This window comes from Idiotropiscis lumnitzeri, chromosome 9 (assembly GCF_059441095.1).
Source record: "Idiotropiscis lumnitzeri isolate Australia: NSW breed Sydney's pygmy pipehorse chromosome 9, RoL_Ilum_1.0, whole genome shotgun sequence".
In the NCBI taxonomy this organism is placed as follows: Eukaryota; Metazoa; Chordata; class Actinopteri; order Syngnathiformes; family Syngnathidae; genus Idiotropiscis; species Idiotropiscis lumnitzeri.
This window is the reverse complement of record NC_142399.1, coordinates 9,775,696-9,797,586: the sequence shown is the minus strand read 5'-3', so window position 1 is coordinate 9,797,586 and position 21,891 is coordinate 9,775,696. Positions and strand designations below refer to the sequence as shown.

The following is a 21,891-nucleotide window of genomic DNA, read 5'->3' as shown; positions in this document are numbered from 1 at the left end:
GCATTATTTTGCGTTTGTTCATTTGTCTAAAAAAATGGGGCTTCTTTCTCATTTCTCTGAAAGGGCGTGAGAAGCCTGTCAATGAGTCTCACCTGCTGTACGAAAGCTGTGGTCCATTTTGATCTGCGGTTCTCGGGCTTGTCTTTGTTTACACGAAAAACGACACACTATCTTTGCGTTAAGACAAAAGGCCAATCTGTTGTAACTGCCCTTGAATATCTTGTCATTTGCATAGTGCTGCTAGAGAGTGTAACAACTTACAATAAATACTTATTAGAATTTTTCACAAATGTCATGGTGTCTTTCTTGGGTTTCGACTGGGAAATAATTACAATGATGAAATTTGTTTTGAAACAGAAACTTTATAAAATACATAAAAAAGAACAGAGAATTTCCAAGAACAAAATAGTACGGGGATTTTGTTAAAGTAAAGTTTGTTTCGCTCCGAAAATGCGCTAGGAGTCAGAATTTTTCTCTCATTAGAGGCGAATTCAGTTGTAATACTATGAAATCAAAATGTAACTGTATCTAGCTAATGCATATAATGTGACATACCATGAAACATTTTTCAAGGTTTCTATTTTAAGCAGTAGTAATATTACAAGGTTTTTTTTTGGGGGGGGGGCGTCACAAGAAAAGTCACATTTGTTTAAGAATGTCAATTGTATGTCATCAAGTCTCAGGATGCCAAACTTCTAATTTCTGCAAGAATCTGCAGTCCCCTTCGCGTATGTGAAGATCACAAAAGGACTTCAGTTAAAAACACGTTTGTTTTTATTTCGTTGACAGTATCCATGATGGAGTTGACAGTACATTCAGAGAACAAGGTGAGAGCACATGCTGAGTGTGATGTGGAGGCAGGTCGGTGTGCATTTCGGTGGCTCTCTTCACGGACATGAATAAATTGTACAGTCCTCTCTGTAAATGTGAACAAGTGCGTTCTCACGCAGTCTTTTGATCGGTCAAGTTAGGAGCTGTTGAGGGGCCGTCCTCCGAGGGGGTCTTGTCCAATCCCTGGCTGACGCTCGGGTCACGTGACTGCCGGATGGTCGCGTTGGGAACAGTTTCGTCGATGCTCTCGTACGGTTCGGACGTCCACTGATGAAAGGCAAGGAATGGGAAGTTATTACTACGCTAATAGACACTAGTAAGTCTCCAAGCTCATGAATATAGCTTAGCATGCTTATTAAAAAAGTTCTACATTGGCTGTTAGCATAAGATATGTAGCACGAGCTAGCAGTTTGCTCCTTCTCTTTAAAAAAATTAATGGAAAAAAAAACCCTCAAAATGTAGAAAACAAAATGTTTTTTTTTATGTTAAAAAAGCTAAAATATTTGGACTAGGACATTCATTGTATGGAGGTTTATAGACAATAAGGATTATGTAAGGTACAGTACATGGAAACGGACAAAATTTACTGTTATTTTAAAATATAAGTAATGGATAAAAAAGTATTTGTTCAAGGAAAAAGTGGGAATTGAAATCTCAACGCAAGGAAAAATCGCCGCCTCACCTCTCTCCCCTCAACTACTTACTTGGCACCAAGAGTTCAGCAAAGCCCTACTTTTGTCTGAATTAAACTCAACTCACACCACCATATGTCCTTTGCATCGATTTGCCACTAGATGATGCCAAAGATTTGGAGGTTTACTGTCTACTGTAAAAATAAAATTAATTAAAAATTGCTCTTTTGTTGTACCTGTGTGGCCCTGCTGGCCGACCGGTGCGAGGGTCCCAAGGCGATGTTGACACTGGACGACGACTGCGTGTCTGTTGTATTGCCCCCCTCGGCGGCTGACAGTCCAGAGATTACCAGGCCGCTGGAGAAACTGCGCTTGCCGAACAGCAAACTCAGGGTGGACGATGATGACGACACCTGTTGAGAAACATGCACATGCACAACAATGTGCCGTAATCCAAGTCCATGGAAATTCAACCACATTGTGAAATTTAAAAAAATTCTGTTGATCCTAATTAATAGTTTATTTCAGGGCTGATTCTTATTTTGTGATATTTTTGACATTATTGATCAACATTTAATGATTTCATGGCATTTGTATTTGATGATATTTCTATTTATTTAATGGAATTTGGAATGGACTTTTTTATTTCAACGTGAAGAAAAAACTGCTCCGTGTTGAAAGAGTGCTGATACAAAAGACGTGTTGCAAATTCCTACCTGGCTGGAACGCTGCTGATTCGGCGCCGCCTGGAGCTGCGAGCTGATCCCACCAGTTCCAGAGAGACGAGGGACCTGAGGAAAAAAGTGCCTCGTTAGCCAGAAATCTAAAGCTAACCGTGAGTCATTAGTGGTGTGTTAACCTGGGAGAAGATGGATGCTATGGAAGTATTAAAGGACAGCTGGCTGTTGGACAGACGCTGGACCAGGCCGTGGTTGGAGGCCGAATCCACGATTGGACCCGATTGGCTGCTGACCGGCGGCCGCTGGGTCTGAGGCTGCACTGACCTGCTGCGATACTCCCTCCTGGCTGCACACAACAGGAATGTGCAAAGAGCAAAAATCAATAGAACTAAAATTTTTGACACTAAGCAGTCCTTGCCTTGATTAACAGAAAAAAAACCTGAAGGTTGGAAGAACGAAAGTTGAACTCTTCAAAGGTAACGCTATGAACATACGTTAAAATTGTTTTTAGATTACTGTTATAATTTTCTTTAATGTTTAATCGTTAATCATTACAGTTTATTATGGTCAATATAATAATGCTGTATTAATTTAATATAGAACAGAAGTATTTATTTATTGTTTAAAATTTTGTGTAGTTTGTCCATGGCGCTCCCCTCCCAGTTTTAGTTCTTCTACCTGAGCTATGGTGTCGGTGGCTTCGTGTGGTCCGGGGGGCTCTCTGTTGGTAAACACTCAGACTGTTGGAGGTGCCCGAGGACGGCCGGTTGTGGCTCAGAGATGACGACCCGCCGGCACCACAGTCGCCGTCATCCATGTTCACGCCACTGTTGCAGCTGTTCAGGTTGTCCTTGCGCACTCTGTCGGCAGATGTGACATACCAAAATGAGTTTGATGTGCTCAGACAAGTAGGTTTTCACTTAACACCCAGCCTTGTTTGACTGTAAAGTTTTCATCTAATATCAGGTATCATAATTACTAAAGACTTCATTCATTTTTATTTTTCAACCCTTCAAGTACCATTTTTTGTACAATATGCAAGTTTAAAGGATATTAAAGTGTTCAATCCGATTAATACAAAAATTCAGGCGATATCGCCAGAGTAGGAACGGAACTTGTTTGTAACCTGAGGACTGCTTGTACTGTTTTCACAGCACCACTGTTTTTTTTTCTTAGACTGCTAATAATAATCTTTCTACAGCCAGAAGAGAATGGTTCCAGTTCTAAAATTAAAATTGAATTGTTATCCATGGTAAACAGATTATCTCCTCTTCTAACAGTTATAATTGCTTCATTCATATGGCCAATTGGAGTGTAATAAGCCTCTAAACGTCTTTTCGGAAATTAAAATTAATTCACAAAAATGCTCCCTCATCCTAAAATTGTGAAATGATATAATTGAGCAGGAAACACAAAACTAAAACGTTCCATATTTGAGTCAAGAATGAAAACCATTCTATTCAATCCAGATGTGTAGTTTTCATGTTTCAATTGGCCCAAAGTGGCCAAGATAGAGCCAAAAGGTAGAATTTGAGTTGGAAAGAGGAGAAAAATACCCACCCCTAGCAAGTTATATGACATTTGCATTAAGACAACTAAAATAGTTAAAACAAGAAAAAAAAACAGACCAAGTGTGACGGACAAAGATAGCCATCATAGAGCTCCGAGGGTTCAGGTTGACAAAACTGGCAGAAACTGCATCTGTCATGTAAGTGAAGTTCTGCTGAACCTGAGCCATTTGGAGCACAGCCAGGAACGAATGGCGTCCAAGCTGGAAGCCCCTCCCCCGATGGTGCGCAGCGTCCGGTGCGTTCCCGCGTAGGACGTCGTCAGCGGCGACACATACCTGGATTGACACCACAAAACAACGGACATCAAACGCCGGAACATATCCCATTTCTCTTCGACTTTCAAGCCGCACTTACATGGGGTAGCCCAGCGGCTGGTCACACGACGAGTTGACCATATTCCTCAGCGCTTGCTTGGAGTTCTGGATGCTGCCGCGCTCCGGGTTGCGGTTGCGTAAGAAGATCAGTTCTTGCTGCTGGCCCGCCCACAGGCCTCGCACGCACTCTTTGTTGATCTATAGGAGAATTTAGGAAGTAGTGCAGTGACGTCCGTGTCTCGATGAGAATACATTTCCAGACCCAACTGCCATAGGTGAAAATCTGTGATACACAAAATGCACACCGAGACATCCCATGGAAAGTTTCTGTTGTCACCTTGATGACTTTGAAGCTGAGGTGGCGCTTGTAGAGCATGATGATCTTGTACTCGTCCGTGCCGTCATCCACCATGTGGCGCAACGTGAGCAGCGTGTCGCGGCTGGACAGCACCGCTTTGCGCCAGGCCGGGTCGCTCTCGTGGCAAATGACCAGGCTACTACGATAATTTGTGATGGCCTCATACAAGATGGATGCCTCCTCTGTTTCCTCCAGACATGTGAAGTGGTCCTGGTAGCAGGAAGAATCAGCGGACTGACGAAGATTTTCTTGAAGGATGTACCACAATGGATTGTGAGTAACTGCAGTTTGCCCATACCTGATGCAGCTTCAGACTCATTCTGACAGCGGGCGCCACAACCTTCTGCAAGAGGTCCAGATCGGCGAACACCCATTCGTCCTTGGTAGCAATGCGGAAATCGCCTTTGAACAGTGTGTTGAAACCGTACAGGAAGGATTCCAGGCTTGATAGGGTAGGAAAATTGCAATTTGTGGTGACAATGTGAGTATGAATCATTATCTTTATGTGCACTGTGATTGACTGGTGACCTGTTCACGTTCTACTCTGTATCCCAACCAAAATCGTCTAGGAAAGGTTAAAGCCATGACCCTAATGAGGACAAGCGCTATAGATGATGAAAAGTTGAACAGACTCGCCCCCCCCAAAAAAAATGAAACTAGACATTTCTAAGTCTTTAGGGATTCTTGAGCTCTTGACAAGCACCTGAACGGTCTAATGAACTCAGTACTAGACACCCTCCATTCGATTTGTCAAAACTGAAGACATTTGGATTGAAGGTGAAACATTCTCGCCAACCCAGCTTTTACGATCACCATGATCTGGATGACTAAACGGACTAGAATGACTAAAGGGCAAGAAAGAAAAAGTGAAGTGACCTACCTGTTGGACATGTTATGGGACGCCGTTCCTAGTGATCGCCTTCCGAGGACTGACAGGGCGTATGATAAAGTCACCAGAGGGGAGTCTTCATCGCTGTCGACAGGCTGGACAAACAAACAAACATGAGGATGAAAGAAGAACAGTTGGTTGTTGGCACCTAGGAACCTGGTTCTGATCTGTAAGTGAAACAGTAGTTGGGGTCACTTTGCAACAAAGGACTAGGTATGACCCTGAGTCTTGTCAATATTGTCTATTGAATAGCCTATGTCTTTGTTTAAAATGTAACTTATGCAACGTCAGTAAAGCAACTCGATCAGGAACAGACGATCATTTTCAGTGCTTACTCCTGATGCTGGAGCACTTTCAAGCCCCAGAACATATTTTTCTTGTGGCTAACGGATCAAAACAATACAGTTTGTATCCATATTTACGTGGAATTATTGTGTTCTTGATCGGCTCTTGGATCGAAATATATTCAAGACGTTTTACTTCCCTGTGAGACTTCCAGACCCTTTAGGTTGCGTGTTTCCACAACAAGAACTCTGAGTTTGGTTTCTGCTCCTCAACTGTGGAACAAATTTCCTGAAGACTTGAGATCTCTTCAGACTGCTGGCATATTTAAATTTAGATTGAAAACAATATTGTTCATTGCTCTTTTCATCAAATATACTATTGCTTATTTTCACCAGGCTTTTTTTTTGGGATTCTACTTGGGTTGTCATTTTATCGTTGTGTTTTTTTCTTCTTATCCATCCTGATTTTATGGATTTGTCTTTGATCCTACCACAGTGCAGACCCCTCTTGAATCCCCAAATCTTCCATACCGTCTCCATCTTGCCAGCACAATACTGGATCCACTCCAGATACACGTTACAGTAGCTGGCTCTTGTCACCCCCTGCAGGCAGTGCACGTAGTCCTCGTCGATCTTGACGCTAAACACCTGAGGGTCTCGCTCGATGTGGTGCCACTTGGTGTAGGACTGCAGCGCCTCATGGATGGAGGCATCCTTGAGCCAGGTGATCAGCTTGGGGGAGCGCACCAGGTAGTATATAACACTCTAGAAGGAGGACGAGATGGCTGAACGAGAGATTTCCTAGAGATGAGTCTTCTTGTTTGGACAAGTACCTTAAGGTAGTAGGTGATGAGAAGCTTGCGGAGGTCGTAGACCTGTAGCATGGTGGCAGCGTTGTTCTCGCTGATGCTGTAGCCCTCCAGCAGATACTTGGTGGCCGTCACCTCCCACGCCAGCCAGCGCAAGTTGAAGGCGGCGTTGCATGACAGCATGTGGGGCAAGTGGCCCGGCTCGCAGCAGCAACAGGCGTCGTCCTCCTCCACACCCTCCGTGATGGCCTCCACCTCACGCTGCTGGCAGTATGTTCCTGGTAAGAAGGCCAAAAACTCTTTCAGTCAAGTAAAAGCTGTAAAAATGTGAAAAGCTGTCAGTGTTTGCTGGTGTGGACTTGGTACGGGTGAAGTAGAATTTCTGTTTTGCTGGTGAGACATTAATATTTTAGCGAGATGGGTCAGTAAAAGAAGTAGTCAGAATACAGGTGGTAGTTTTGATCCTCATCCATCCCGTTATCTGAGTCGCTTCTCCTCACGAGGGTATCGGGCGTGCTTGAGCCTATTCCAGCAATCTTCCCGCAGTAGACGGGGTACACCCTGGACTGGTTGCCGGCCAATCGCAGGGCACATAAAGACGAACAACTATCCACGCTCACACTCACACCTAGGGACAATTTAGAGTGTTCTATCGATCTGCCATGAATGTTTTTGGAATATGGGAGAAAACCGGAGTACCCGGAGGAAACCCACGCAAGGACGGGAAGAACATTTGAATCAGTGGCCAAAGGTAGAATGCAGATAATTTCTATTCTGGGGCTGCATTACGATACAACGACAACTCCGTACCTCTGAACTCCAGTCCTCGGAGCTGGAAGGTAACCAGGCCGTTACCAATCTCGATGAGGTGCACCAGAGCGTTGAGGTAGTCCGATGCCAGGATGAAGCAGTCGCCAGCGCTGTAGTTGCCCCAGCGTCCCAGTATGAGATCGCCGCAGAGAGAGTGTTGCAGCGAGCGCGTCAGGTATTCATAGAAGATGGAGTTGAGGTTGTTGTCGTCGCAGCCTGGCGGAAGATGGTCGTAAAAGGAGCACAACCGGCGTCCCCGGAGAAAGACTTATTCAGAATCACTGGATGGAGAGCTTTAACAACATCGTAAAAAGTGGCCGAGAACTCACCCGTCTCTTTATCAACTTGAGACACCAGGCGACTGTTGGAATTGTCGATGCGCTTTGTGCTGCAGGCGACATGTTGTTTTTTTAGTTTTACTACCATCTCATCTCAAGTGACTCACAACCATAACTGGAAAGGTAAATGTGTTGATGGAGCTATTCAGAATTTTCCCAAGTGGAACATATTAAGTAAGGGACAGGAAGTATGGGTAACCACACCTTTACTACGTCGTAAACAATCGCAGTGCAGCACAGCCTCTGACTAGTGGACTTCATTGTTTTGGGACAATGTTATTTACTTGTTTGAAACGGTATCATGCCCATGTAAATGTCAGTGCAGCATAAATAAATAATTTATGATAATAATAATAATTATATATATATATTACACAATATCTATAATTTTGTTATGATATTTCTGCTTTTTTAAAAAATAGTGAAAAGAAGTATTTATTCATCAAACTTCAAAATCTGTTAACTTATTTTATTTATTATACTGTATATTGTTGATTATGGCCAGTGTATTTTGTTTAATTTCTTTACAAATGTGATTTAAGAGGCCATTTAATTAAAATAAAATTGCAATTTCCGAATACATTTTTAATAAAAACTCTCATCCTTCCAATCTGTGCAAAGTTTCAAATGCTGTAACTTCAATTTGCCTTACTTGTAGTTTCTCTCCCAGAACTTGATGGGTCGCGGGTACGAGGAGATGAAAATGGCGCTGCCCAGGAATGGGGCCAGCGGGGTGTAGAAGACAGTTGTGATTAGCGTCTGCAGCAGCAGCATGGCCGAGTCTGAGCGCACACCAGTCAAGAACTAACCTGTGGAGCTCACGGTGAGCTAACAAGCGCGCGCACACACACACATACGTTAAAGTCCAGTAAGGATACGAGGCACGGCAAAGGGTTGGGCGAAGGCATGGAAGGCGCTGCCCCAGGCGATCTGCCAGGGTGCGATGTAGACCAGGATGAAGTGAAGCTTCAGCAGCAGCTCGCGCATCTGCAATCGAAAAGACACTTCATTAGGTTCACTTGACCAGCGAATATTCAAAAATTATACGAACTCCATTTTCAAATATTTTGGTTACCTTATTTGGCTATGTACTATACTGACAGAACTTGCATATAACAAGGCTGTTATGTATTTCTCATTCAAGTGGAAAAGAGTTGCTTGCAGAAATCTATGAAAATGTTTGGTTGATCCTGAATATACTTTAATATTGAGTTAAAGTCAATAAACATGATTTGACATGTTAAATGCCAAATTTGTATGTATTTATTTCTGAAAGATTTGCATCATTCAACTTCCTAAATGATCATAGATCACCAGAAATATTGTAAAAACTGACATTCAATTTGAAATAATGATGCAGCGGTTTTTACTAATTATTTTATTTAATATCATTATGATTTATTTTTATTTTTAATTTTTAATGAAGTTCCACTGGTTTTTAAGAACAAGCTTTTATTTGATAAAAAATAATTTAGCTATATTGCAATGCCCCAGGATAGAGCCCCGGTGCACACCTGTGAACGTGGGGAAAGGATGAGAATTGATTTTTAGAACGTATCTTCTCATCTAAAAAAGTTGATGTAAAACTGTTGAATGATCGTCGGCCTACCAAGTAACATATCGTGTTTAGTGTCCAATTTGCTTCCAGGTGCGAGCGCTCACCTTGTGGAAGAGGATGGACATGAGGAAGAAGTCGAGGAGGAAGCTTTCAGAAGCGCGTGGGCAGTCAAAGTGGAAGAAGAGCAACGTGAAGAGCAAAGTGACGAACTGGAAGCTGGGGTCGCAGAAGGACGAGCGCAGGAGCTTCATTCCGGCCACGGTGGTCAGCATAACGTCGCAGCTGTGTGGAAGTGAAGGGGAGAAAAAAGACACGTCAAAGGGAGCGGCCCCCCCAGTGGACCGTGGAGGTAAGGCGCAACTTACTGGATGCCCAGCCTCTTGCGGTGACTCAGGGCAAAGCCATCGTTGGTAAGCGCACTCAGGACGATGGCGGGGTACACCACATACTTCTCCAAGCAAAGCAGGCACACATACAGACGCTCGAACCACATCAGCACTGCGTCCTCTTTCACACACATCACAAAAACATGTTAAATTGCTTCCTTTTGTTCAAAAAAAGAATAACTATGGCTAATAATGGCTGCAAGAAGCCCTGATTTGTTTGGTTGAAAGTTGAAACGCTCCACATAGTAAATATATTGCATATCTACAAGAGGCTTTTCCCTAACTTTTTTACTTATTTGAAATTAGAATTGTTACTAATTTGGGCGGTGTGAAAAGGGTTTATTGAAATTTTATAGGTGTTATTTTTAATTAAGAGAATAAATACTGAGAAAAAAATATGCAATTAGCAGATTTTTATTTGAAAACATTTTATTCTACAAATATTAGAATAAATGACAAATTGTAAACAAAATATTGTGCTTTAATTTAAATGAACTTAAGTATGTTTTAAAAATTAAATGCTATGTAATCATATTAAAATTGTAATTGAAAAATAAAATGACATTCTAAACTCACTGATCCAAATGAATAAAATCATTTTTTAATTTAAAATTAAAATTGCAATTTGAATTTAATGACATGCAATTATAAAGTAATTTTAAAATAATGTCATTCATTTTATATTAAATGATTTATTTTTAATTAATCAAATTATTTTTAAAAATTGTGAAAAAAAATTTTTAATTTTTTTTTAGGAAATTCAAATGACAACATTTTTAAATAACTAATTTACTTTGAATTATTGTGTTGGGTTAATATGACCATATGGGGGTTATTTGCCTTCAGACATCTTTTTTTAACATCAATTAAAAAAGTGTTATTTCTTTTTGATAAAATTTGTAGAAAAATATGGACATAAATCGTCATTATAATTGAAAAATCAAGCAGTTCTACTTATTCCTAGCAGTGAGGCATGTCGCGCAGGGTCCCTGATGCCATTAATGTGCTGTGGAGATGTCTGACCTCTGGGCTCGAACTGGTGGTACTCTTTGGTCTTGAGCAGCGGGTGCGATATCCACAGCCAGGGGTGATGCTTCCTCAGCTGGGGGATCACATAGTGCGTCACCAAGCCCACCGTCCCAGCTAGCGCGTACAGCACGATGGTCACGAAGGGCTGACAGCCCCCACCAAAAAAAAAAAAAACTATTAATATGAGTTAGTGGATTAACCTAGTGTTTAGCATGTCTGCCTTGAGCGAAAGAGATTTACGTTTGAATCTGGGCTTTCTTTTCGTCCTCCCACATGCATGTTAGCATCACTTGAAAAGTCTCGTACCCTGTTGCCCCCCGTCAGAGCAAATCTCACCTTGAGCGACAGGAAGACGGTGCTGGCGGTGATGGCGAAGGTCAGGATGTAGGCGAGCGAACACACAATCACGTCCGACAGAAGAATCTCCTTCTGTGGGACATATGTCATTTGGCATAATTAATCTCGTTTAGAATTCATATGCTCCTGGGAGCACAGTTTGGGCAGTCTAATTGTAGAAATGCTTAATGCAGGCTTGATCGCAAATTAATTGTTGTTGCTCACCATTGAATTCTGCAGCTTCTTGGGCAGAGGGTCTTCAATGTCAGCGTCTTGGCCCTCGTCTTCGTCACCCTCTATCAAGGCGGGCATCACTTTTGACTTGATCAGCGATCTGCAAGAAAATAGACAGGACAAATATGTGTAAATCATTTTTTTCCAGACCACTTCTGCAATAAGTGAAATCTGTGGACTAGAAATAACAGGCATATTTTATTTTTTTTCATTGGTACAACTTTTGAAAGAATTGTAAGACAAAAATTGAAAACACTTATTTTTAAATGTAATTAAATGTATTTCAAATTTACAGAAATGGGCAATTTAACTTAATCTTAAAAATGTTTTATTAAAAAAATGAACATTACTGTAGGCTAGTTATTTTCTGTTCTTAAAAATAAAAATAAAAATAAATAATTTTATAGTTAGGACATACAAGAGAAATAGTTTTATATCATTTGCGGTTTGGGTTAGGAGCACTTAACTTATTTATTAAGGCTGTCAAAAGCTAGCAATGTTGTGATTTTGGACTTCAGTGGCACTTTCATTGCCTTTAGAATACTTGTTAAATTAAGAATGTCGAAATGTTCATCACATCATCACTGAAGGGTCACTGCTTTGCCGACTGAGGTGGTAGCAGAAGACCACCAGAAGGCCGCAGAAACCAGAGAACAAGGCCGGCGTGTGCTGCTCGTCCCACGGCTCCTGCAACACACACATATAAAAGATTTTAAAGCGCCTCCAGGTGGCTTTGGACGTTGGCGGCGTCTACCTTGAGAGCTCCAAAACAGAAACCGTAGAGCAGAGTCAAAGCAGCCAGGCTGCGGAAGATGCTGTACACCGCCGAGATCAGACTTGTAGCCGCTGGAATGACAGCGAAGAAAACACTTAGCCTGCCTCCAAGAAAAACATTTTGTCACTGTCAGGCCCAACGCTTTTTTGTGCAAATTTGGTTCACACAGATCGATACTATTAGTCATTCTACACGCGCGTCTGTTGTTTTGACAAACGATTGATCAATCTGAAGTGTTTAAATGTCTTGCGCTTAGTAGCTTATTTAACGTTAATAGCGTTTAGTTTTCCTAAAAACTGAAATTGGCCAGCGATGTATCCTGTAAACAGATTTTGTGCTGGTGTACATACTGAATAATTGAATATGGCTTGGCTGACCTGTTCCTCCGAAAAAGTGAATGTCAATCTGTTCCAGCAGGTAGATGGTGAAGGTGTTGACTTGCGGGAAAAGGCCCACCAGGAACGTGATGGGAAAGCAGTGAGTGAAACCTGTTTTGGAAATCCATCAACAACTCGATCTAAAGACAAATGGCTCAAGTCTGAAACATCTCCGCCTCGGTCTGTCCGTACCCACGAGCAGGTTCCGCACGAAACGTAGCGCGTCACGGCACACGATGGTGACGCCGTACAAAGTGGACACGGGGAGGTCCTTCCGACGTAGCAGCTGCTCCAGCGTCCAGATGAGCGAGCAGAAGATGCAGAAGTAAGCCGCGCGGCTGTAGGCCACCAGCTGGTTGTGACCCTGCACATAGACGGAAAAATATGATCGTGCACAGGTAAAAAAGTAAAAAAAACATTTTCTAGCTGATTTTCCATCTAGTATATTAAGTACATCCATCCATCCATTATCTGTACCGCTTGTCCTCACAAGGGTCGCTGGAGCCTATCCCAGCTATCTTCGGGCAGGAGGCGGGGTACAGCCTGAACTGGTTGCCAGCCAATCGTAGGGCACACAGAGACCAACAACCATCCGCGCTCACACTCATACCCAGGGGCAATTTAGAGTGTCCAATCAACCTGCCATGCATGTTTTTTGGAATATGGGAGGAAACCGGAATACCCGGAGAAAACCCACGCAGGCACGGGGAGAACATGCAAACTCCACACAGAAGGCCGGAGCCAGAATCGAACCCACGACCTCTGCACTGTGAGGCCAACATGATAACCAGTCGTCCACCGTGCCGCCCCATTTCAAGTACATTCGTATTTTATTCCAGGCTGATCTTTACTCTCAACATTCACTTTACTAAGGACAGTCTTTGATGATGCTGAACTAGTCAAAATGTCATCATCTCCGCACCAGATTTCCTCCCAGTTTTTATGCTTTTTTTTTTCCCTTCACATTTTGGGTCAAAATAAGTCCTGTAACCCAAAAAAACAACTTATATATAATTTTTTTTACTATTATTTTAAACCATAAGTAAATAACTCACATGTGTTGGTGAAGCTGCATCTGGTTGAACACTCTGCAAAGCAAAAGCACAAGGCGAGAAATTACAATTTGTACAAAACAGAGGTAATATTACAGTATAAATCTTCCATAGACACTTTGATGAATTTGACAATTATTGTTAAGTTGTGACTGATGGTTGCTGTTCTACCTTCAGTAAGGAGTACTGGCAGCTGGCGATGACCAGACAGAACTGGAAGACCCAGAAGTCTTTGAAGCAGCCGTCGTTGAGCAACAGAAAGCCGAGGAAGGAAACCAGGAAGGCCATGAAAACCGCCACCAGGTTCTCCAGAACATCTTGGTTCCTACATAGACCGAAACCTTCACATTACAATCACTTCCCCCTAAAAATATTTTGGGTACTGAAATGTGCTTAAATAGTGGGTTTGAATGTATTGAGAGGGATATTTTCAGGATTAACCTTTACAAACAAAACTGTTTCTTTTTTATATGGTCTGTCAACGAGAATTTACCTGTCAAGTAGGGCGAGCAAAGTGAGCCGGTCGTATAAAATGTCCACCCACTTGCCCGGAAATAACTTGAGCTTGTAGTAAATCTTTCTGGTGGGCTTGTCCTGAGTGGAGGTCTCTGACGAGTCGTCTAAAGAATCTTCCTCCTGAAAAAGATGTGACGTACAGTGTGAGTTCAGCAAACAAAATGACACTTTATAATGTTTAACTTCTTTTTCTGTAATCCAGTGCAGATGTGCTCAGGGCAGTCCAGTTGTATTTAACTTTTCAGCACAATACAACTGCATTTAATCAGAACTGTATGTTTTCCAAAAAATATTTAGGAATGTTTTTTTTTTTATGTCGCTTATGTCCACGCAATTTAATTTAATCATGATTTAAGTAAATTATTTTAGTTTCCGATATTTAATTAAGCGCATTAATGTTAAAACTGTGCAGAATGTTAGTTGTTAATAATAAATATACACATTTAGGTATGAAGCGTTTTTTCTTGAACACTTTGGCCTTTTTACTTCTTTTTTTGAGGTGGTAAAAAAGTTGCAAAAGCGGCAAATATTTGTACATCCTTTGATTACTTCATACTATCTTTTGGGTTGTTTTTTTTTTTAGATGGGATTTGTAGATGCACACTTGGAAGATCTCCGGGTGTGTCCTTCGGGGGCGAAGTCGGTGCGAAGGAATGATGCGCCGCTGGAAAGGACAGTCGGCATGACCGCCCGCCATGCTGTCTTGGCACTCTGAGTTGGACGAAGTGGACAGCAGGTCACTGAACACACACACACACACACACACACAAAATATTAATGCTTGGGTTGCAACAGTATTGTAAATATTGCAAAGATATCACTTATAAAGCAGGTCATCGACTCATTTTGACACATGCATAAAATAGGGGAAAAAAGTGGATTTTGACGGAAAGGCACCTTTAGGACACCTTGGAATAATTTTAAAATGTGAAATAACTGTTCCCATGCTAGTAGCATGGCGAGTCGTACCACATGTTGCCAGTGATCAGCTCAGCTCCCAGCGGCAGGTTGAGGGCTCGCTCCGCGTACAGCTTCCGTGGCCTCTCTCCTGAGATAACAAACACATCTTAGAATCAAAAATGCTCATTTCCATATTCAAATCTGAGATGGTTAGCGGCTTACGGTGCACAGTGTGGAAGGTATACGCTTCCTCCTTGCTCGTAGCCTCCGGCCGACAGATGACCTGTAGCATGGAGCTTTCTGACTGCGATGTTTGGGAAGGCAGGGAGTCATAGTCGGGATCTTTTTCCGTCTGCGGACTGGGGGTGGAATACAATCACAAGATAGTGATGCTCAAAAGTGCATATAATAGGGCCCGACCGATTAATCTCTTTTAGATAGACAATTATCTATCAATTTTTTGGGCACATTAAGACAAAGATAATGACATTCAAACACCCCACACCCAAAAAAATAAATAAATAAATAACCGTCCAACTCGTGACAATTCTCTGAAATTGCCGTCAAAAATCCAGATTGGTCTGGCCTTGGTGTATAATGTATAAAAGGTGTTTGATGGTACCTGTCTGGTGAGACGATAGGAATGTGTATAGGCAGAACAGACTTGTCGGGAGCTAGACTGGTGGGCGGTTTGGGTCGCCCCGCTCTGCTGTGAGTTTTGGTCTGTTTGGGGTCATCTGCTCTGGAAGAGGAGCTTGCATTCTCTGCAACGCGGTTCATGCCGTTATGTTTGTTATTCAGGATTAAAGGTAAGAAAAATACAGATTTGACCATTTAGGAAGCCATCCTCTACAAAATATGTCTAAACATTCCACAACTATGATAGAACAATAATTATGATAATTTCATGTACATACATCTTAAATCATGGCAAATGAACAATAGCTTAAGGGTTCAAGACAGAAAAGATATGGTAACGAACCTATGTGTTGCTTTTCCATCTCCACGGAGGTTCCCACTTGCGGCTGTGGCTCTGGTCCTTCTTTTTCCTTAGAGCTCCCCCGGGCACTGAGAGACTCCAACAGGGAGACAAATTCCAAGAAGTTGGATTCGTTGGGAATCTGGCCCTCCTTTGCCTCCAGGTCTGACTTGGAGGTGGTCATGGTGGTCTGGCATTGAGACAAAAGAGGTTTGTTTGGTATCAAATACAGTGGTGACTTTAGATAGAAGTGGTGTGACTTGCGAGAAATTAAACAAAAAACAAATAGAACTACACTTTGTGTATTTAGAAAATATGAATAGTATAATGCTAACGTCTGATGAGTAACAACAAATAGCATCTATGTGGCAGTGTTATAAGCAGATTTGAACTGTGTTGATGAGGGGTGTCAAACTATTTTTTTCACTGGCCACATCTTAGTTATGTTTTTCCCCTGAAAGGCCATTATGACTGAGCCCAAATAAATGTAATTTAATCTCCTCATATTACTACATACTATATACATAAGAAATTGATAGATAAAAAAAAATGAAGCCAGTAAGGAAAAAAAAAGAAAAGCTCAACTATTTCTGAATTTATTTTAAGGAAGATTGTAATAAAGATTTGCTTGCAAAATGTCAACATTATTAAATGTGAAGACAATGAGCAATTTGGATAGTTTGTCTTCAATGGCCACATACAATGAAATGACCGGCCAAATTTGGCCCCCAGGTCCTTGAGTTTGACACCTATTGTGTAGCTCTATACAGGGAGCATAACAGTTCATTCGATCATATATTCTTTGTCATCTGCTATAAATGACCAATATTATTGCGCCTTATTGAGTCATTGAGCGTAGCGGTAGCGGTGACTCTTGTTTGTGCCTGTATTATACTTCCCCCCGGTGGCTAATGCGGGCAAAAGTAGCAGCACAATGAATTGAACCGTGATCGCATTAACTCAATAATACGTTACATCACATTCTATTGATGTACTTTGTAATAATAGTGTAATAACAATATAATAGTGTGCTTATATCTGTCTGGATTAAAAAAAAACACATAATGTTTGTTAGGCTTTTTGGGGACACAGGAACGGATTACAGGCACCTCCATTCATTTAAGAGGAAAAGTGAATGTCTACAACAAAGTGTATTGTGACAACATACTGTGTTTTGGGAGCGGTCTGAAAGCAGCACGGCATCTTTCCCACTGTCCATGCTCAACCCACGTAAGTGCGCCCTTCCCCCAGGACCGAAGCGCCCTAAAGCGGGTGGCAGACGCAGAAAACCTTGAGGATCCGCGCTGGAAAGCGGAGGGTCCATGTCATCAGAGTGGAAGTTGGAGTGGACGTTCACACCGGACGAGGCGTTGTTGTTGGTCTGCGACGGGCTGGAAAGGTCCTGCTCCCCACCCGAAAGGGGACACCTCGAAGTGGCTGACTGTGAGCTGATTGTGTCCCTGCATAGGTAGAACTCCTCGCTTTGGCTCGCCATCTGTCTTAGTGTGGGCTCATCCTTTGATAGCTGCGCTTCTTTTTCTTGCGCTTCTTCTTCCACTTCCTGCTTGTCGTCCTCGGGCATGTCGAAGGTGATGACCGGGATCTTGATGTGACATTCGCCAGCATCCTTTTGGGCCTGAGACACATACAGTACGTAAACACTACATTTCAGTGCTGCCATGAAAATAAATAATGCACAGGACACTTCAACCCGCTGACATTTATCGCACCTGTGCATTCTCCAGGAGACACTGCTTGAAGCTCTCTTCCAGCTGGGTGGCGGTGCGAGTGTCGCAGCTCATGGTGATGACGATCTTGACCCCATCACTATCTGCGTCACCGTCCACGTGATGAGGCGGAGACGACTTCGCCGGAACGGAACTGTCCGTGAGGACCACTTCGATTTCATCCGAGCAGTATGTCTCCTCCCCTTGCTCGTCCTGGTACGATACAAAATCACTTGTTAGTAACTCCTCTTACCTCACAAATGGACAAAAAAAATGTGTGTTCAGTCAGTCAGTCAGCTGGTTAGTTAATTAGCTAGTTAGCTAGTCACCCAGTTAGTTAGTTGGTAAGTTAGTTTGTTAGTCAGTTAGTAAGATATCTAGTCAGTCAGTCAGACAGTCGATTAGTTAGTTCGCTAGTAAATTGGCAGTCAATTACACAGCTAGTCACCCAGTTAGTTTGTTCGCAATACCATAGTGAGTTTTCTACTTAATTAGTCGGCTGGCTATCCAGACAGCCAGTCAGTCACTCAGTTAGTGGCCCATGTTGGTTGGTTGGTTGGTTGGTTGGTTGGTTAATTAGTCGGTCGGTTAGTTAGCTTGTCGAGTTGATTTGCCACAGTCAGTCAATTAGTTAGTTAGTTAGTTAGTCAGCGAATCAGTAATTTCCATGAAACTTAAAACAAGAAGCCATTAAATGGTGTCTCCTTGACGAACACTTAGGAGAGGCTTTTCTCGTCATTGTGTTTCACTTTTACCGATGAGGTCTGTGTTCAAACAATACATACAGTATGATGTCCGTTATGTGTGCAACACCTGTGTAGCTGGTTCTGCTATGTCATTGAGGTCGCGAGGACACTCCGGGGATGTCTCCAGTGAATTATTATTGGCATCTGATGGCTCCTTGTGCTCCTCGCTCTCCTTTTCAACACCGTCATCTTCATCAGCTTTGTGGGGAGGAAGACCTTCAGATGTTTGTTCACAGGCTTCCTGGTTCTCCGTGCTGGTGTTCCCCTCTTGTCTTTCTTCTTTTGGCAGCTCCTTGTTTTCATTGATTATTTCCACAGATGGAGAGTCATGTCTTTCACATAGGGATGGGGGCTTCTGCTGAGCCTGCAGCAGAGGGGCATCCTTGTCAGGGGGTTCCCCCATGGTGGTCTCCGGGCTCGCGTGGGGGCCTGCCTCTCCAGGCTTCTCCTCTGTGGTGCATTCGGCATTGCAGGCCACTGCAATTGTTGAAATAATAGAGACGCAAAAATTAGGTGGCAATGAAGAGTCTCTGATTGATCATCAGTCAGACATTACCTTCTACAGTCTTCCCCTCATCTGATTTGGAACACTCCTGCATGGATGAGAAACATCACTTTGAAATTCGTATGTAAGTGCATGGCGGCTTCGTATGAGCAGGCGTTCATCAACCGTATGCATGGCGACCACCACTCACCACACCGATCAGTCCCGCATCGGTTTCCGTCTGCTTGACGGTCACCTGAATCACCTGACTGGAACGCTTGCGAGCCAGCATTGTCATGGCAACGCTATCTGGTACAGTGCTGCTCTTCCTGTTGGACAAAAGTGAGGTACTGACTTAGAGAAATTCACTTAATTGTTTGTATTTCAATTTTAGGGGAACTGGGGTGCTTTCCCACCCATCAAGTGTGAAATGAATCAACCAAATATTAATGTTTTGTTAGCTCCCTTTATCAAAATAGTGTTGCTCTGAATTTCTATTTGTGACATCATAATTTGACTTTTTTCAGAAACACATGACTTGACAGATGGGTTGGGTGAAGAGCCAACATTGTCGAGCTTCAATAAACAAAAATTAAATTAAACTCTGAAGAAAATGCTTAATATATCTTTTTTAGACATTTTTTGTATCAAGATTGTTTGAAATGAAGAGGAAGGAATTTGAGTGGCATTCTTATTCACTTGATCACAAATACACAATTTGATCTCAAACGAGGGCAGAAATGGGAGGAAAAAATAGACCCAAGTGCCGAAAATAGTTCCCAAAGAGGAGCTGTCAGGCCTTATTAACGCTTAACCCGAGACGTTCAGCCGAGCCGTCATCATTCTGTGAATTGTTCCTTAAATATAACCAACTATATGAGAGGTCAAATGTTAGAAACTTGACAGCAGCAGCGACCGCCCCCCTGCGCCCTAATTTTCAATGTGAATCCTCAAAATGATCACATTTTGACATCATGTGCGCCGACTAGCAAAACGTCAGTTGAGTGAGTTTGTCAAAATGTGAGTTTTGGAATTTGCTTAAAACGGCTGCCATAAATCAAATCTGATTTGTGTGTCACTTCTATTTATAGTCACCTGATGTTGGCGGGCAGGCAGGCGTCAGATGCGGCGTTGCTCTTCTTGTCGGCGGCCCTGCTGAGGTCCGAGAGGCTGCTGCGGACCACCGCCTCGCCCTCGTCGAACAGCACGTGCAGACGGTAGTTGGCCGTCTTGACCAGCACGAAGAAGACGGTGACGGAGGCGCAGTAGATGCTCAGGGCCATGGTGGTCGGAGGCAAGGCCTGCATGCGTGGACGCTAGTGGTTAACTTTGTCAAATCAAAGCTAGGGTTGCCATGGTTACCATGAAAAAGTAACTTAGTTACTTTACTGATTAGTTAAGTTTAGAAGTCACTCAGCACTGGCCAGTCTCAGAATATGAGAACATGGTTTATGACAATTATTTCTATTACTTTTTTCTATTATAGTCTCCATCTTGTTTCTGGATGCTTAAATTCCTCTTCATTAGTTAAATTTCTACGCTTTCCTTTTAGGATTTACGCAGCAATTTGGAGCATGGATCTCAGAGTCAACTGGAATTCTGAGCGTTGTTCAATATGCGGTGTGCATGTTACGTAAAATTGACTCGTCATATTTGGTGACGTCTTCTTGAGGGAGGCATTTCGTTTTCTCAAGTGGACGCACACAACATTGTTGAGCAATCACAGATGGAACGCTAATCGCTGTTAAAGACGCCGTCCCCACATAACTGCTCAGGGACATACTGTAATCGACAGAGATTGTTAATATCCTACACCTTTGATTAGCAACAGCAATCCGTGTATGAGCAATAGCGTTTACGAACCGAGGTAGCTACCTTTCAAAACTGTTTTATGTTCCTGACAGGAAATATGTGACTTCTATTTGAATGGAGGGTTTATTTGTCATAAGTGGACATATGGGAGCGCCAATCGTTGCTAAAGACACCATCTCCATAAAAATCAACATTCAGGGAACATGGGGTTAGACTCCACACAAGTTTGTTGATGTACTTACACTGGTTGGTGCTGCTATTTTGGGTTAGCAACAGATTTCCAACGTGCTCACCCGTCCATGTGTGAAGGATAGCATCTATGAACTGCGATCATGACAGTCACTGTTTTTTGGTAACCATATCAGGCAAATAGGAGGTGTACTCTCTTAGGGAATGCATTTAAATTTTTTAAATTTTCTAAAAAAGATCTCTCAAGCATTCACCACCACAGATTGAGAATCCCTGCTAAATATTTACATGACTCACACACAATGAGCATGCGTGCACAGTGATGGCAGCAGTTTATTTATGCCGTCACATGCGGGAGCAGCTATGCGTCTAGTCACTGCACGCACCGAGAGGACAACACACTGCGACAATGCCGCCTTCCTTTTCTCACACAATGGAGGATGTCAGAAAGCTATCACGGGCACCTCACGGTCGTAAAAAAAACAAAAAAAAAAAAAAACAACAAAAGGCCCCAACTCACCAGATGTAGAGACAACGGCAGCATGAGCAGGAAGATCCACAGATAGAGGTGGCAGGAGTTGTTGAATTTCTTCTGCTCTGGGTCGTGGTACCAGCCCCCGGTCAGGGACGCCCACACACCCTGACGCAGGGTCTGAGCAACGTGGGAGCCCATCTCTGCCTCCCTCTCCACCTCCTCCTCGTCCTCCTCCTCCTCGTCCTCTTCCTCCTCCACCTCCTCTTCCTCCCCGCTCAGGTCGGTCGGACGAATGGTGCTGATGATGCTGCTAGGCTACAATAACGAGGCTCTCTCTCTCTCTCAGCGGGTGCTACGCGCCTCCATGTCGCCTCCGCGCCGAGGCTCCTCCCTCACGGCTCGTCGCTCCGGCTCGTGGCGGTTCTGGCGTCTCCCATCCCGGCATCGACGGGTGAATCATCCACAGCGCGGTTGTCCTCATGCTGCTCGGCTCGCCTTCCTCATTCGCTCCCTCTCTGGCTCCTCTTCCTCGCTGGCTCGACAGATGCGCTGATTTGAGCGCCTCCTCCCCCCTCATTCCCTGTCTCCCTTCCCCTTCCCATTCGTCCCTCCTCCCTCTCTCCTCTCCTATTATGTGATTCTCACCTTCACATAATGGCTTGCATGAAAGCATGTACATTTCACGCACTTATACTTTGTACAATATATCAAGTCATAATATAGTCGGATGCCTGTCTTTCTTGCAAAGCATGGTTTTACAAACTGTGGGGCGGGGGACCCAAAATGTCTCATCACTGGCC

General features: G+C 43.1%; 1 protein-coding gene and 1 long non-coding RNA gene across 3 annotated transcripts; one reads left to right on the top strand and one right to left on the bottom strand.

Moving 5' to 3' along the window:
* Window positions 1-437: 437 nt before the first annotated feature.
* pcnx2 (pecanex 2) lies at window positions 438-21,650 on the bottom strand. Its single transcript, XM_088304724.1, has 40 exons — window positions 21,137-21,650; window positions 19,711-19,916; window positions 18,827-18,944; window positions 18,688-18,724; window positions 18,199-18,608; window positions 17,389-17,598; window positions 16,827-17,294; window positions 15,662-15,848; window positions 15,302-15,443; window positions 14,902-15,038; window positions 14,749-14,827; window positions 14,384-14,519; window positions 13,757-13,899; window positions 13,435-13,588; window positions 13,267-13,299; window positions 12,404-12,575; window positions 12,212-12,322; window positions 11,814-11,905; window positions 11,637-11,746; window positions 11,051-11,159; window positions 10,826-10,918; window positions 10,484-10,634; window positions 9,440-9,581; window positions 9,179-9,356; window positions 8,395-8,503; window positions 8,169-8,298; window positions 7,508-7,566; window positions 7,179-7,394; window positions 6,393-6,646; window positions 6,091-6,324; window positions 5,267-5,370; window positions 4,685-4,829; window positions 4,366-4,596; window positions 4,069-4,226; window positions 3,873-3,989; window positions 2,822-3,003; window positions 2,323-2,489; window positions 2,180-2,254; window positions 1,700-1,876; window positions 438-1,098 (listed from the first exon to the last, which is right to left on the bottom strand). The coding sequence occupies exons 1-40, from the start codon at window positions 21,287-21,289 to the stop codon at window positions 943-945; spliced, it is 6,285 nt and encodes a 2,094-aa protein (XP_088160850.1). The 5' UTR covers window positions 21,290-21,650; the 3' UTR covers window positions 438-942.
* On the top strand, window positions 8,191-17,895 carry LOC148330170 (uncharacterized). Of its 2 annotated transcripts, none has more exons than XR_015845074.1 (11): window positions 8,191-8,339; window positions 9,165-9,423; window positions 12,249-12,311; window positions 12,414-12,609; window positions 12,705-13,028; window positions 13,441-13,922; window positions 14,363-14,515; window positions 15,734-15,868; window positions 16,910-17,126; window positions 17,248-17,308; window positions 17,404-17,895. It is a non-coding gene; the product is annotated as an uncharacterized LOC148330170 (long non-coding RNA). The 2 variants fall into 2 exon arrangements; XR_015845073.1 differs by having other exon boundaries at window positions 9,147-9,423.
* Window positions 21,651-21,891: the final 241 nt, after the last annotated feature.